The sequence below is a fragment of the Perognathus longimembris genome, chromosome 18 (assembly GCF_023159225.1).
Source record: "Perognathus longimembris pacificus isolate PPM17 chromosome 18, ASM2315922v1, whole genome shotgun sequence".
Classification (NCBI taxonomy): Eukaryota; Metazoa; Chordata; class Mammalia; order Rodentia; family Heteromyidae; genus Perognathus; species Perognathus longimembris.
Genome location: NC_063178.1, coordinates 931,889 through 944,819, shown reverse-complemented (window position 1 = coordinate 944,819; position 12,931 = coordinate 931,889). Strand labels below are relative to the sequence as shown.

At 49.6% G+C, this 12,931-nt stretch overlaps 1 protein-coding gene across 2 annotated transcripts; it reads left to right on the top strand.

Annotated features, from left to right (window-relative positions):
- The first annotated feature begins 19 nt into the window (after window positions 1-19).
- Window positions 20-12,486, top strand: C18H1orf131 (chromosome 18 C1orf131 homolog). Of its 2 annotated transcripts, none has more exons than XM_048367539.1 (7): window positions 20-134; window positions 1,100-1,443; window positions 9,051-9,107; window positions 9,634-9,729; window positions 9,820-9,906; window positions 10,458-10,510; window positions 11,985-12,486. In XM_048367539.1, the coding sequence occupies exons 1-7, from the start codon at window positions 41-43 to the stop codon at window positions 12,118-12,120; spliced, it is 867 nt and encodes a 288-aa protein (XP_048223496.1). In that variant the 5' UTR covers window positions 20-40; the 3' UTR covers window positions 12,121-12,486. The 2 variants fall into 2 exon arrangements, with proteins under 2 accessions (XP_048223496.1, XP_048223495.1); XM_048367538.1 differs by having other exon boundaries at window positions 10,455-10,510.
- Window positions 12,487-12,931: the final 445 nt, after the last annotated feature.

The following is a 12,931-nucleotide window of genomic DNA, read 5'->3' as shown; positions in this document are numbered from 1 at the left end:
CGCGCCGGAAGCGGAAGGGCGGGCGGTCCGCGCGGGCGGCATGCCGGCCCCGAGGGAGCCGGAGCTCGGGCCGGCCGCCTCCGCGGGCTCCGAGGCGGCCCTGGACGCCCTGCTGCAGACCCTCTACGACCTGGGTGAGCGCGGGGCGCCCGGCGGTCCGGGCTGGGCGTGCGGGGCGCCCCGGGGGGGAGGGGGGAGGGGGCCCCCCGCGTGTCCGGCCCTCCGCGGCCGCCCCGCGGCGCCCAGTCACCGCAACCGTGCCCACCGTCGTGACGTCTAGTGAGCGCAGTGGCAGGGGAGGCCCAGGAAGTTGCCGAGTTCGAGGTCCCGTGCCCCGACCCCTCTCCGCACCCCACGGCCTTGGGAGCGCGGAGATGGCCGCCCCCGACCTCCCCACGGTGGAAGTCTTCTCTACATCCCGAGTGTCGTGTATGCCCACACCGGCCGTACGGAGACCCGCAGGCCGAACTCGTGCCGGCCCGCTCGGTAGATTCCTAAGCCTTAGGTACAGCTCGGGGGTGTTCCTAGGGTCGGTGAGGAATGAGGTCTGGAGTTTTGGTCAAGTCACAGTTGGAACAGATGAAACAAACTGTGGGCGCGAGTCTGAGAAGAAAATATTCAAGTCAGTCACCCTAGGTTCTCCTTGGTGCAAAAGTGAAAGAAAGAACGAAAGTAGGAAGACCATATACCTTTAACCCCAGGAAGTGTTTTAAGGAACCAGTAGGGTCATAGCAGGTGTTTATAGAACAAAGTATGAACCACTTGGGAATTCCAGGCCTAGGAACAAGGTTACGAAGGTAACGCGTGGAGTAAGGTGTGAGGTGAGGACCAGATGAATTGTGCTAATTAAATTAAGGTCAAAGACATGAATAAATAAAGTTACTTAAGAAAGATGACTGCAGTAGGAGGCAAGCACTCTTGCCACTAGGCCATATCCCCAGCCCAGATGACTGCAGTTTGAATACTACAAGTTGTGCGGGTAGATCTGACTTGAAAAACTGTCTCATTGTCACTGTGGCTTATGTACAAATATATTCACATGACTTGATATTAGTGTTAGCCAGAACTGGAACGCTTTGTCTTGTGTTTCAACGAATAGGAGAGACAGGAGGGGAGACAGAGCAGAAGAGAATCAGAAAGAGAGGCACCCAGAAGAGAGATGTGGAGGCTGTATCCCCGGTGGCCGTGGAGCTGGCCCCCCCACCTGACTCTCTCGCAAGATGCCAGAGGAAGAGCGCATCCAGCTTTTTCAAGGAACTCAGAGAAGAATTGCACTGTGCTCCCGCTGTCCCATCCCCAGCTTTCCCTTCAGGACCAGAAGTCCCTGCTGCTTCTGCAGTGTTGCCTACCCCCCAAAAGAACAAGGGACTAGTTGAAGTTGTAGAATTTCACAGCAGAAGTAAAAAAAGGAGACTGAAGCCAGTTCAAGATGAACACACAAAGGTAATGAGTTGGGTGATGTGAGTATGGTGATTTTGTCCTTAGGTAACTGTTTTTGTAGATTGTACCAGGGCCCCCCAAAGGCCATGCTCAGGGCTGAGAATTTGCCAAATGCTTTGCAGGACTGAACATGGACTTCTTATCTATCACCTAGATGTACTTTCCAGTCCTCTGGACTCAGATCGGTACACACGAACTGGCCAGCTGTAAGTCATAAAAAACGGCCATCTTGAGAACTTTGGAGTTGGCTGAACCCAGGCAGTGTTAGCCTACTGTTTGCAACTCTAGCCCTGTGTTTGGTGGTGGTCAGAGAATAACTCAACTGTCCCAACAACTCTTTCTGACACTCCTAATGACTTTGGCAAATTCACTGTTAAAAATACAAATAACTCATTTCTTTCGCATTTTCCCTGTCTTATAAACCTGTGTTTATCAAAAAAAAGAAATTGAGGCCAGGCACCAGTGGCCCATGCCTGTAATCCTAGCTGACATTTGAGGATCTCTCAGTTTGAAGCTAGCCCAGGCAGCAAAGTCCATGAGACAGGGGCTGAACTCAGGGCCTAGGGACTGTCCCTGAGCTTCTTTGGCTCAAGGCTAGCACTCTACCACTTGAGCCACAGCGCCACTTCTGGCTTTTTTCTGTTTATGTCGTACTGAGGAATCAAACCAAGAGCCTCATGCATGGTAGGTAAGCACTGTGCCACTAAGCCACATTCCCAGCCCCTGAAATTGTATTAGTTTTTAAGGCTGCTATAACAGCTTGCTACAACAGTAGTGACTTAAAGCAACACTAATTCATTGTCTTGCCGTTCTGGAGGCTAGAAGCCCAAACTTGAGTTTATGAGCCCACTGTACTTCCTCTGGGGCTCTAGGGAGATGCCTGGCCTCTGACCGGAGGTGGCTCCAGACCTTTGCTTAGTGGTTGCAAACTACAGCGCTGCCTCTTTACATGGCTTTCATTCTTATGGAGCTGGGTCTCAGATTTCCTTTGCTCTTCTTACAAGGATACCCTAAACCCAGATGGTCTCTATTCTAGAGATCCTTTTTCCAAGCAAGTCACATTCACAGGTTTTAGAGCATAGGGCATGGCTATGTCTTTCTGGGAACTGTAGGTTATCTGCTACAAAGATAGCTTGTATTGTGTTTGGGTGTGTGTGCATATGTGCATGTGCACACCAGTCTTGGGTTTTGAACTCAGGGCCTGGTGCTGCCCCTCAGTTGTTTGTTTGTTTTTTTCCACTTCAGTCTAATGCTCTACCACATGAGCCACAGCTCTGCTTCCAGCTGTTTTAGGTGAGAGTAGGTTAATCGGAGATGAGTCTCATAGGCTTTCCTGCCCCATCTGGCTCCAAATCACGATCCTCAGATCTCAACTTCCTGAGTAGCTAGGATTACAGGTATGAGCCACTGGCACCTGGCCTACATCGTTCTTCATGGTTTTATGAGCAATGTCAGTGCTGCCACATCTTCATTGTATGTTTTTGAGACTTGCGCTCGCTCGCCCCCATGCTCTCACTTGGCTTTGACTCTGTCTGGCACTAGGCCACTTGGAGCACTTGGGATTGTTTTATCTGGGCTGGTCATAAACTGTCATTCTCATATATCAGCTTCCTCGGGAGCAGAGATTATGGACCTAAGCTACTGCTTCTTGCTTCTTTATTGTTTTTAAAAAAAAAAAAATCTGTCAGGCTAGGATACAGCTCAGTGGTAGAGCCCTTGCCTAGCATTTGTGTGGTCCTAGGTTCAATTGCCAGTAGTGCAAAGCAAAACAAGTATGTATTCTAGATTTCAGGTGTCAATCCATGCCCACTTCACTCATCTTTTTCTATTAGGACACTCCATATCTTGATCTTAAGGTTCTAGGTCAGAGTTCCAGCTCTTATGCTCCCAATAGTGGTACTCAGAGCCAAGAAAGCCAAGAAATGGCCTTGAGGCAGCCAGAGCTGGTCAGCTGGCCTTACGTTAGTGGACCCTGCCGGGATCTGTGACCAGAGTAACTTAGTAACTAACTTAGCAGAGGAACACTGACATGGAGCATCTTAGGTTCCAGATCATTCTGTGTTCACCACCGAAGGCCGTTGCGTGGGCCGGCCTTTTCCCGTCTCTAATGTTCCAGCTCATTCTGTGTTCACCACCGAAGGCCCGTGCGTGGGCCGGCCTTTTCCCGTCTCTAATGTTCCAGCTCATTCTGTGTTCACCACCGAAGGCCTGTGAGTGGGCCGGCCTTTTCCCACCTCTCAGGTTCCAGATCATTCTGTGTTCACCACCGAAGGCCGGTGCGTGGGCCTGCCTTTTCCCACCTCTCGGGTTCCAGATCATTCTGTGTTCACCACCGAAGGCCGTTGCGTGGGCCTGCCTTTTCCCGTCTCTAATGTTCCAGCTCATTCTGTGTTCACCACCGAAGGTCGGTGCGTGGGCTGGCCTTTTCCCACCTCTCACGTTCCAGATCATTCTGTGTTCACCACCGAAGGCCGGTGCGTGGGCCGGCCTTTTCCCATCTCTCAGGTTCCAGATCATTCTGTGTTCACCACCGAAGGCCCGTGCGTGGGCCTGCCTTTTCCCACCTCTCACGTTCCATATCATACTGTGTTCACCACCGAAAGCCGGTGCGTAGGCCGGCCTTTTCCTGTCTCTCAGGTTCCAGATCATTCTGTGTTCACCACCGAAGGCTGTTGCATGGCCTAGTCTTTTCCCCATCTCTCAGGTTCCAGGTCATTCTGTGTTCACCACAGAAGGTGGGTGGATGGGCCTGTCTTTTCCCATCTCAGTAATGCAGCATTTTCTGAACATTCCAAGCAAGCTGTTTTTCACTGTGCTTATATTTTCTGCCTAATGAAAATTTTCATGTATCCTTTTGTTGTCTTGCTTTTTGCTCTTCCTCCTTCTCCCCTTCCCTTCATCCTCTTTTCTGGGCTTGAACTCAGGGCATGGGTGCTGTCCCTGAGCTTTTTTGTCTTAAGGCTAACACTGCCACTTGAGCCACAGCTTCACCTCTAGCTTTTTAGTGGTTTAATTGGAGATAAAAGTTTCATGAGGGCTGGGATGTAGCTCTGTGGCAAAGCGCTTGCCTAGCAAGTGCAACGTCCTGGGTTCAATCCCCAGTACCAAAAAAGAAAAAAAAATAGTTAAAAAAAGTTTCATGGACTTTCCTGCCTGGGGTGGCCTTGAACAGCTATCCTCAGATCTCACATAAGCCACAATTGTCCAGCCTGCCTTTCCTTTTTTTTTTTTTTTTTGTAAGTATAAATTTATTCTCATTACTAAAGTATTGTACAAAGAGGTTATAATGCCATAAGTCTGGTAATTCATACAATATGCTTCTTGGACAATGTTGCCCCTTCCTTTACTTTTCTCCCCTCCCATCTCTGCCTACAGTTACATAGTTCACAACTGCATTTGTTCACCCTTCTGCTCTACACTTCTGTGTACCGCTGTTGCCCCCTCCCCCACAAAAAGACCAAAAAATTATCGTTTGAAAATATGAGTAGGGAGTGGGAGAAGTGTGTGGAAAGGCTCGCAGTACTGGCACTATAGTGTGTGAAGTGGCCACAGTGGCACACCCGCATCCATTAGAACACCGCGTTACACCAAGAGCTGCGACGTGGAGTCTCTGGCCTTGTTCTCTGGAAGCTCATGAGCCACTGGGACAACTCACATTGAGAGTGGCAGAAATATGTGATAAAATGAGAACTTGAGAAAGGAGAATGTAGAGACCACTTGGGTAATAGTCTAGCTGTCTAGCCTGCTGAGCCCAGGAAATGGCCTTCCCCAGAACTTAGACGTGAACCAGCATAGGCTTTGATCCCATTGGTTGTATGTTATAGCAGGTTTTCATGGGCTTGTCTAGGAGCATACTCAGGTTTGAGGAGGTACCGCGGCTGCCAACATGGTGCGAGGCAGGGAGAAGCGGCCAATCCGGGGAGAAGCCCGGGATGTGAAACACCTGACTGCAGTAAGGAGCTGTCTAGGCAGCGGGAGTAGGACAGAGGGGACAGTGGTGTGAGCTCACGTAGGAGGCCAGGGGAGGCCAGCCACCCTCTCCTTATTTCAGGAGTGGAAGGACCCCATGACTTCAGAGTGTGTGGGAAGCCGCCAAAGAACGTTGGGGAAGCTGGGTGCTGGTGGCTCATTCCTGTAACCCTAGCTACGCAGGAGGCTGAGACCTGAGGATCGCCAGTCTAGGTAGGAAAGTCCATGAGACTCTTCTCTCCAGTTAACCACCAAAAAGCCATAAGTGGAGCTGTAGCTCAAGTGGTAGAGCGCCATCCTCGAGTGAAAAGGCTAAGGGATAGTGTCCAGGTTCCTGAGATAAAACCCCTGTATTGGCACCAAAAGAAAAAAAAGTGAGGGTGGGAGGTGAACTGATAGATTTTCTTTGAGAAGAATATGGAGTCCGAATGGGTGAGCAGCAGCATCGGCCAAGGCTAGAGTGAGTGGTTTTGTGTAATGGTGCAGGTTTGAAATTGAGGCCTGAAGCCTGAGTGAATGAACCCATTCTTTCCTTGGTGTCTGGTGCCTGGGAGGAAAAAGTTTCTTAAGCCTTGAGTTCATCTGGGAGTAGCCTGAAGGCATCAGATGTTGCCAGTTCCCACCTCCGCATTTCTCACCTTGAGGACCTTGAGGGAACCGCAGCCTGTTCTCAAGTGTGTGCTGCAGGTAGAGAGGGGTTTCTGCGTCCTGTAACAGTGTTGTTTGCCTCTTGTAAAAACTCTGAACATTGGCTGAGTCTGGTTCCTGGGGCTCCCTGTCTCACAGAGGAATCTGATTGATTTCAACATCCCACAGCATCCTGTGTGCAGCTCAACCCTCAGAGCCCTGGAATCACAGCTGAGTGGAGTTGATGTTTTAAAATGGTACAGATTTATTTAGCAGACAAATCTGATGAAGCTTGTTAACCACCACTTTTGGCTGAGACATATGTGGCTACTAGCGACTTAGGAGGCTGAGATTTGAGGATTGTGGTTCAAAACTAGCCCGGGCAGGAAAGTGTGAAACTATTCTTTCCAATAAATTACTGAAAATGCCAGAAGTGGAGCTGTGGCTCAAGTGGTAGAGTGCTAGCCTTGAATTAAAAAGTTCAGAGGCAGTTCCCTAAGTTCAAGCCCCAGGACCAGCTCCACCCCCCTCCCCCAATCACTTTTGTTCATCCATGTGTTGTACATTAGCAGATTGTTGTACACCGATCCATCCTTCCTCCCTTCCTTCCTTCCTCCTTCCTTCCCATCCTTCCTTTCCTTCCTTCCTTCCTCCCTCCTTCCCATCCTTCCTTTCCTTCCTTCCTTCCTTCCTTCCTTCCTTCCTTCCTTCCTTCCTTCCTTCCTTCCTTCCTTCCTTCCTTCCTTCCTTCCTTCCTCCCTCCCTTCCTCCCTTTCTTTCCTTCCTCCCTCCCTCTCTTTCTTTCCTCCCTCCCTCCCTTCCTTTCTTTCTTTTTGCAGAGCTGGGGTAGCAGCCAGGTCTTGCCTGTGAGGTGAGAGCTCTGCTCCTGAGCTGCACCCCAGCCCCGCAGAAACACTCAGCTGTGTGGTGATGGCTGCATCTTGGCTCCACAGGAAGTGGTGGGTTAAGTTCCGTCTCTTCACAGTACTGCCCTTCCAAAGTGTGGGGTGTCTGGCATTTGAAGCTGGAACCTGATGAAGGATTGTGGATCTGAAGTAAGCCTCGGGAATCAGGTTCTAGTCCCAGGCTTTTTGGCTTCAAGGTGTGTGTACTTGTCCACAGGCGGTGGAATGCAGGTTAAGTCAGCCTCCGTGTGTGTTGAGTACTGCAGGTACACAGCCGGAGCACCAGCAGACGTTTCCCCACAGTATTGCCCAATAGTGCCCACTGCATCCCAGAGGCTGCTCCCTCCTACAGCTCTGGCTCACCCCACCGCACACCGGGTTCACTCTGAACTTCAGTTATTGAGAGCACCTAGCATCGGGTAGGGTTTAGGCAGGAAAGAATATAGTTGAAAGAGTTCATACCACTTAGCTGGGAACTGACTTCTTAATACTCTAAAACTGCCTGGTTTTTTTGTTTGTTTTGTTTTAAGGTAGGACGTGTAGAGATAAGTTGGACTTTTTTTTGGTTCAGTCATGGGCCTTGAACTTGGTGACTAGGTGCTGTCCCTAAGCTCTTCTGCTCAAGACTAGCACTCTACTACTTTGAGACACAGCACCACTTCTGGTTTTCTGGTGGTTAATAGAAGATAAGAATCTCATGGCCTGGGCTGGCTTTGAACTGTGATCCTCAGATCTCAGCCTCATGAGAGTAACTAGGATTACAGGAGTGAGCCACCAGCTCCTGGCAAGTTGGACATTTTAACTAATGTATTTTTAAAAATCTAAGCCATACTTGGAAGATGTTTTGGTTGTTTCCTGAGCCTGGTGCACACCTGTTGGGGGTACAAAGCACAGGACGGGCTGTGTTACATTTGGACTTGTGTCTGTGTGGCACAGGGTACTCTGAGCATAGGTGAGTGGCAGCATGGTGGCTCACTCTGTCACCAGCTCTGTCCTCTGTCCTCTGTCCTCCATGGCACTTGTACCTGCCCAGAGGCTACACGGTGCTCACAGCTGCTCCCTGTCTAAACAGACCGGGCCAGCATTGAATGGGACAGCTACTGTTAGCCAAACATAGATTGTTTCATGGTAGTTTCCTTATGATCCCAAGCTTCTGGTGAATTCTGTCTGCTAGAAGCCACAGTGAGAAGATGTGTAGGCACAGTGAGTCATGTGTTTTGACAGAATTTGCAACCGTATCATTTCTCATTAGAAGTAAAGCCAATTTCCACCCTTGCTAGAAATCTGATGCTTTTCAAATGTTGAACTTGGGAGGTTTGCTAGCCATCATTCTAAATAGGAGGGAAGGAAAGAGAATGACTCACAGCATTTCACCTTCTAACCCCTCTGCTCAGGCATCCTGGGCTCCTCCTACACCCATCCTGGAGCAGAATGTCCTGCCTGGACATTGGAGGCACATCGTCCTCTCACCAACTTTGCCCTCTTTCTTTATCCCTTAACCTCTGGAGGTCTTAAGGACACATTTTCTCCCTCTTTCTTCTGTTGTTGGGATTTTAACTTGATTTCAGCTTGCTAGGCAGGTGTTCTGCCACTTGAGACACATACCACACGATTTTTTTAATTCATCTGTTGCTAGACTTTCGGATTGTCTTGATGTTTTAGCTGTTGTAAATGATACAGCAGTGAACCTAGATATGCAAATTTCTCTTGAGAATGCTCCTTTGGTTCCTTTGCATGTATGAAACACTGGCTGGTGGCTCACACCTATAAGCCTAGCTACTCTCCTGAGTAGCTGAGACCTGGGAATCATGGAAGCCAGGTGCAGGTAGCTCATGCCTGTAATCCTAGCTACTCGGGAAACAGAGACCATAGGATCATGGTCTGAAGCTAGCCTTGGCAAGAAAGCAGTGATTCTTATCTCCCAATTAATCACAGAAAAAGCTGGAAATGGAGCTATGGCTCAAGTAGTAGAGCACCAGCCTTGGGGGAAGCACAGGAATAGCCCCCAGGCCCTAAGTTCAAGCCCCTGGACCAGCAAAATAAATAAATATAAAATGAATACCATGATATAGTAACCGTCGATTTTAATAAGAACTCTTGTCTTTGCAGATTAAAACTAGTGTCTGTGAGAAAGATGTGGATGTTCAAGAATTTAACCTAGAAAAGGTACGGTTGGAGATTGCTAATTTACTTAAGAGTTAATTTGATGTTTATCTTCACTATATTTACTATACATTTTTAGGAGATTAGCTTTACAGTAGCAGTGAATATTTTGCTTGTCGGCAGTGAGGGAACAGTTGACAGATTCCACCATCGTCCCTGAGCGAGATAACACTCGTGATCCCACCGCCCTCACTGAGCGAGATACACTCGTGATCCCACCGCCGTCACTGAGCGAAATACACTCCTCCCACCATCGTCACTGAGCGAGATACACTCCTCCCACCATCGTCACTGAGCGAGATACACTCGTGATCCCACCGCCCTCACTGAGCGAGATACACTCGTGATCCCACCGCCCTCACTGAGCGAGATACACTCGTGATCCCACCGCCCTCACTGAGCGAGATACACTCGTGATCCCACGGCCCTCACTGAGCGAGATACACTCGTGATCCCACTGCGCTCACTCACTGAACTACTCTGCAGTCACGGAGCGGGACTCATGGGGTCACATTGTGTCTGTCCACAGGCTCGCTTGGAGGTGCACCGCTTTGGGATCACAGGTTATGGGAAAGGAAAAGAAAGAATGCTGGAACAGGAGCGTGCCATCATGCTGGGTGCCAAGGTGAGGGCTGCCTTCCGCTGCCGGATTGGGTGCAAGAGGCATCTTTTGCAGAATAAAAACTGATGGTTTGTCCTCATTCTTTCATTTCAGCCTCCCAAAAAGAGTTATGTGAATTACAAGGTTTTGCAGGCACAGATCAAAGAGAAAAAAGCCACAAAGGAAGAAGAAGAGAGAGTGGTAAGTGTGATGTCTTCCGCTTTTAAACTAGGGTAGAAAGATGAGCATGGCCTGCCCCTCCCAGAGCCAGAGCATGCAGGCGATGGCTCCCCCACTTGGGATCAGCCACACTTGCTAACCCCAGCTGGGGCATCTGGGACATCGCAGAGGAGCCCCACACTCCCCCATGCCAGCTGGGAACACTTGAGTTTGGTGAGACTGAAACTGGCATCTCTGAGGCCACGTGGAAAACGTCTTGAAAATAGATGGCAGCTGGGTGGCTCTGTTGCATGTATGCCAGTCCTGGGTGCTGTCCCTGAGCTCTTGTGCTCAAGGCTTGCCCTCTGCTACCTGAGCCACAGCTCAGCTTCCAGCTTTATAGTGATGAATAGGAGATAAAAGTCTCACGGGCTTTCTTGCCTGGGTTGTCATTGAACGACATTCCTTGGATCTCAGCCTCTTGAATAGCTAAGATTCCTGGCATGAGCCATCAATGCCCAGATTCTTGCAGTTGTTTTGGACTCTCTGTTATCCACTGATGACACGTGTATTATCTTAAATTCTAAAATCAGGCTCGGGATACAGCTATTTTCAAGAAAAAGAAGAGAAAGCTGCAGGAGGACCGGTGAGTAACAGCAGCTGTTGCAAGGCCAAGCCCTCGCTAAGCCCTTGTTAGTTCTGCCATGGTGTCTGGGAAAGGGTGCAGTCCAGCAGCCCATTAGACTGCCCACCACAGTGCTTCCCTGCCGTGGTCACTCTGATCAGCCTCTGAGGGGATCTGAAATGGAGCTTTCGTGTAAATGTCTCTGTTGGGTTGGGTCAGTGACCTAATTCCTGGCTGACACTGCTTCAACAGGGAGGACTTGTTGTGGTTCTGGTCCAGAGGCAGGAAGTTTTGGCCCAGCAGAACACTTTACATTGTAGTTTCCAGGAAACAGGCAAGGGGAGACATTGTGCCAGCGCAAACTACATCCTACCAGTGACCCACTTCCTTCTGGTAGACTCTGCCTTCTACTTTATGCCACCTTACAGTATACATCCATGCTATAAACCACCGACCAGGCCAGAGCCCTCTGGACCTAGTCATCTCCAAATAAGCCTCCACGGACACCCAGAGCTGTACTTTGATAATCTAGGTGTCTCTTGGTCTGGTCAGGTTGACAATAAAGATCAGCCACTGTCACCAAAGACCAGCTGCCTCAGCTGACAGTGGGCCTTTTCTCCTGAAACGTGTGTGTGCTGTGCTACAGCAGAATCTCCACCTGGCCTCCCCTCCTGGGAGCCCACTGGTCACTGCGAAGTCTGCTCCATGGTGCTAGAGTGACAACTCCTGCCCACAGCTTACTTCCTAGAGTTTTGTGTGCGTGCCAGTCTTGGGACTTGAAATCAGGGCAGGGAATGCTCTTTGGGCTTTTTAGCTCATGGCTAGTACTCTACTACTTTAACCTCAGCTCCACTTCTGGCTTTTTTTTGCTTTTTTTTTTTTGGTGGTTAATTGGAGATGGGTGTCTCCTGGACTTTTCTGGAGTGCTGGCTTTGAACTGTAATCCTTACATCTCAGCCTCCTGAGAGGAAGCTAGGATAACAGACGTGAAACACTGCAGCCATATCCCTACATTTGTTATGGTCGCTGCGCCTCTCTCCCAGTTACTGTTCAAGGATCCACTCGCAATCCTCTTTCTTGGGTCCCTTCTGCCCTTGTGTATGCCACAATGTGTATCTGTTAGGTCGGCTGTTTGGGAGCCTTGTCCTGGGATGTGTGTTGTAGGGAGGGAGGCGCCCAGATAAACGGATATGTAGTGATGACCCTGGAACGTGCTTTGTAGGGAGAGAGACGGGCAAGTGTGTGTTGTAGGGAGGGAGATGCACCGAGTGTGGTGACTACAGCACAGCACTGGCAGGCCCTAGGAAGAGGCTGCAGTGGGGCGTTGTAAAGGGTCACTGGGTGGGTCAGGTCAACACTCAAGGCAGGAAGTGTTGGTCGGCTGCAGTGGCCAGGGTCTGCACAGGAAGGGAGGGGTGGTCAGGCAGGCTGAGTGGTTTATGGTGCTTCCTCCTACACCTCACTACCTGGCACCTTTCCTCTACCTGGAACACAGGAAAGCCAAGAAGAAGTTGGCTCCCAGCATTTTGTCAAGTGGACAGATTGGACAGGTTGGGAAATTCAAAAATGGAACGTTGATTCTTAGCCCCGTGGATATCAAGAAAATAAATTCTTCCCGAGTGACTAAATGAGGTGCTTTGTCAGCACGAAGAATGAGATCGAGTGACCGCTGGCGGAACCCCACCTCTGCTAGTGGACTTCCAGACGTCACACAGACTCGCTGGGCCTTGTCGTTGGAGAACACCATCCTACAGAAAGCCCTCGGAGCCACAAGCGGCTCCTAGCACCGACCCTGGCCAGTCCACAGCTGGGCCTGCTGCTGCGCACGGCGGGGTCTGCCAGCCGCCCGTGCTGCCCTTGTGGTCTCCCTACCTTGTCCACAGTGCTGGCTGGCATCTGCTACACGATGAAGGAACCGAAAACAGTCACATGACATGTCCGCCCTATGAAAAGCAGTTTTCATCTTCAGGCTGTATTTAAAACTTTGTAAAACACAACTTCTGTGGTGTGTGTTTCTCATTACTGAGTAACGGAATGGTTTTAACTGATTCTGTAGCACAGGCCCTTCCAGTGTTGCCTCCTGCAAGCCACTGACTTTCCTAGCTGTACTCTTTTTTTTTTTTATGTAAATAGGTCACCTTTCCACAAAGCTTTTTGCATATATTTCTGGTTTTTTTCTAATATTTTATTACTAACTGGCTGTACAGAAGTCAGGTAGTGAGTCCCTTCCTTGTTGGACAATGTCACCCTTTGCTTTCCTCATTTCCCCTTGTATTTAATGTTGCCTTCAATTAGGTGTTGGTAGCTTCTTAAAGTTTGGAGCCTATTAAGAAAATTCTTGCATGATGGTAACATCACCAAACCATTCAGATCCCAGCCTAGCAAATAATAGTTTTGATAAGAAGCCCAAGGACTATCTAAGGCATCACCAAACAAACTCAC